The sequence below is a fragment of the Eurypyga helias genome, unplaced genomic scaffold (assembly GCF_000690775.1).
Source record: "Eurypyga helias isolate BGI_N326 unplaced genomic scaffold, ASM69077v1 scaffold50895, whole genome shotgun sequence".
Lineage (NCBI taxonomy): Eukaryota > Metazoa > Chordata > Aves > Eurypygiformes > Eurypygidae > Eurypyga > Eurypyga helias.
The window spans coordinates 9,146-11,922 of record NW_010253090.1 but is presented as its reverse complement, the minus strand read 5'-3'; the positions used below and the strand labels follow the sequence as shown (position 1 = coordinate 11,922).

The 2,777-nt window shown below is 47.0% G+C and overlaps 1 protein-coding gene across 1 annotated transcript; it reads left to right on the top strand.

Annotated features, from left to right (window-relative positions):
- Positions 1 to 459: 459 nt before the first annotated feature.
- Positions 460 to 1,122, top strand: LOC104510334 (39S ribosomal protein L47, mitochondrial-like; the record flags this gene model as incomplete). Its single annotated transcript, XM_010152546.1, has 2 exons — positions 460 to 555; positions 1,005 to 1,122. Coding segments are annotated over 2 exons (214 nt in total), but the record flags the coding sequence as incomplete, so codon positions are not given.
- Between the last annotated feature and the right edge of the window lie 1,655 nt (positions 1,123 to 2,777).

Sequence of the window (2,777 nt, the reverse complement as noted above, 5' to 3'; positions counted from 1 at the left end):
AGAGTTGTGTTTAGGCAGATTTGTACCTGACATGACACTCAAACACTGGCATGGTGTGTTGGGTTTGGATGGTGGGCTGAAACCATGACACCTGTAAAAGAATACTGTAGTGAAAACAAAACTCTCTTCACAGTTTGTTCACATCAGCTTTGAAAGCTTTCTTCTGAAGGAGTAGGTTTAGAATACAAATCAAAGAATCGCTGTCTGTATTGGGCCCTCTCTTCAAACATCCACTTTCTGAAGCGAGAGCACTTTCTGCCGGCAGGCACTGCGCTGCGTACAAGGTGGCGTTGCAGACCGAGCCAGCAACAGGACTGAAAGTCACCACCCACACACAGATCTTTCACTTTCTTGATCAGACCACTTTATTGCCCTCCTGTAACCAAGTGTAACCAGTAGGATCCAAGAATGTCAGACAAGATACACGTTTCTGTAATGCCTTTTATCCCTCTCTAACAGGTACTCTTACAAGGAATGGCCAATACCATGGCACTTGAACACCAGATACAAAAAGAGGAGATTCTTTTACTTGCCTCATGTGAATCACTTCATCAGGTAAAACCACTATTTTGACACTGAAAGTTATTTTCTGTTCTGTTCCTTCGTCCTCCTTTTTCCACTTTGCAAGGAAAAAATAGTAGTGATCTTGTTGCTCCGCTGTTTTTATAGCTGGTGGACTGAAAAGGCAGCTTTTGAAAAGTTACAGCTGGCGCTCTTTCTTTTTTCTGTTCCCACCTTAGTTAAGAGCTTGGTGATCTATGAAGCTGCACTGTAAAAGTCATTTTATCTACAGAGTACATAAGATCCTCCCGGAGGTTGAATTCTTGTAGAATTCAAAAGCAGAAGAAACAAACCCCAGTTTGCTCTGCAGGCTTTTTTGCTTTTTGAAAACAAATTCATACTGGTGGTTAAATGCTGGGAGCTTCTAGTTGACTGGGCGCGTGAGCTTATTAAGGATGTTCCAAGCTTTCTAGAAATCAACCATGCTAAATTCTTTATTTCAGGCTCAGACTTGAAAAATCTTTACTTAGAAGGGCGAGAAGGAAGAACCTCGAGAGGACGAGGAGGAAGGTCTTGGAAAGGAAGTTCCCTCACCTTGCTGAGAGGTCTCAGAGCCAGTAACGTGCTGGAAGGGAACTGCAAGCAATTGGTCGAGTTGCTGGAACCTGAAACAAGTTCTGAAGCCAGCAAACAACTCGCCTGAGCATTCCTGAGTGTCTCCATCTTCTCTTTTTCTTTTTTTTTTTTTTAATCCCACATTTGACCTAAATTAAACTTGTGATCTGGAATTAAAAAGCAGCCTTGGTGTGTATCTCACATCAATCCTGCCAGTGGTTTCTAAATGTTCCAAGAGTGATGTGTTAAGCAGCTGCTCGGCAGGGGAGACGCACACGGCTAACAGCGACGAGCAGCAACTGACTGCCGCTGGGTCGCGTTCACCTCGTCTGCGTTTAACGAACGCGCCTTGAAACCCGCACGCCGCTGAAGCCCGCTGACTGGCCTCTGTGCCTCGCCCTCCAAGTCGGTGCTCTACCGCCTGCCTGACTTGGGCTGTCTGCCTCTAAGCGGGGGAAGGCACCCTCTCCGGTCTGCTCTGAGCAGCTTTTTCCCTGCCCTGAGCCTGGCTCGTAAGCACGCGGGATGTAGTCAGCACTCCTCAGACCTAGGTTCCCCGTGACCGTCGAGCACTTGTGCAACGTGTGGTTGAAGCGGGCAGAGCGTCTGAAGGGAGGCGTGGTAATAGTCTTCCATGAAACTGAAGTAGGAAGCTGCTCCTCTCAGCTGATGGTAAATGCTTCGTGGGAGCTTTACACCTGCAGATGAGGTCGTGTGCAAGTTCACAATTGAGACACAAATCCAGCTTTTTGAGGAAGCAAGTGTGCTTTGCAATAACTTCTGATAAAACCCTGGAAGCTCCAAGAGAACTGAAACTGTAGGAGACAGACGTGTTGATCTCCCTCACCTTGGGTTACTCCTCTGCATCACACAAAACACTTTTCTTACACAGAAACTCCCTCCAGCGGTGAGAAAACCCCAGGAAGAGTTTTGCTCTCTGGCTGGCGCTAGAACACTCGCATACACCCATCAAACCGCCCTCCTTTATAGGAAGATGGTGAAGGTAGAAGGTGATTAGCCGTAATGAAACTTCAGCACCTGACACAGGAGGAAAGCCTACAGCGCAGGGTCGGACCAGGAACTCTGTATCTTCACCTCCAGTGAGTGCCTGTCACTCACTCCACACCTCACGGGTGCCACACAGCACACCCCTCGCTGCATGCTACGGCGCGCGTTCGCCTGATGTTCCACCTTCTGCTGGGATGCAAACTATACTCAAGTCTTTCTTCCTGCTACCGTTCCTATCGGATGGTAGGAGCCAGTGCCGCGCGTCCCCTGTCATAGCTGACAGAAGTCTCCCTCGTTCTGTGAGAGAAACAGTTTGGGAAGAGCTTTGATCATCTGGAGCAAGCAACTTGGCCTCAAGAGCAACCACTGGTTCTCAAGATAAGACAGAAGCAAGTTGTTTTGATAAATTATTTTATTGTTAGAGGTCACATGGAACTGTTTTCAACTAGAGGCCTCATTATTTACCCACAAGGTCTTTTAGGATAGGAAAAACGCAGCAGTACTGTTTACATTTATGTTTTTTAAAATCACTTAAATGCTATTTGGTTTTCCACACCTTTTAAGGTAAGGAGCAAAACTTCACCGACAGACCAAAACTCCCCCGACAGAACAGCACACAGCTGTACATGAAGTGTAACGACAGCATGGAGCTG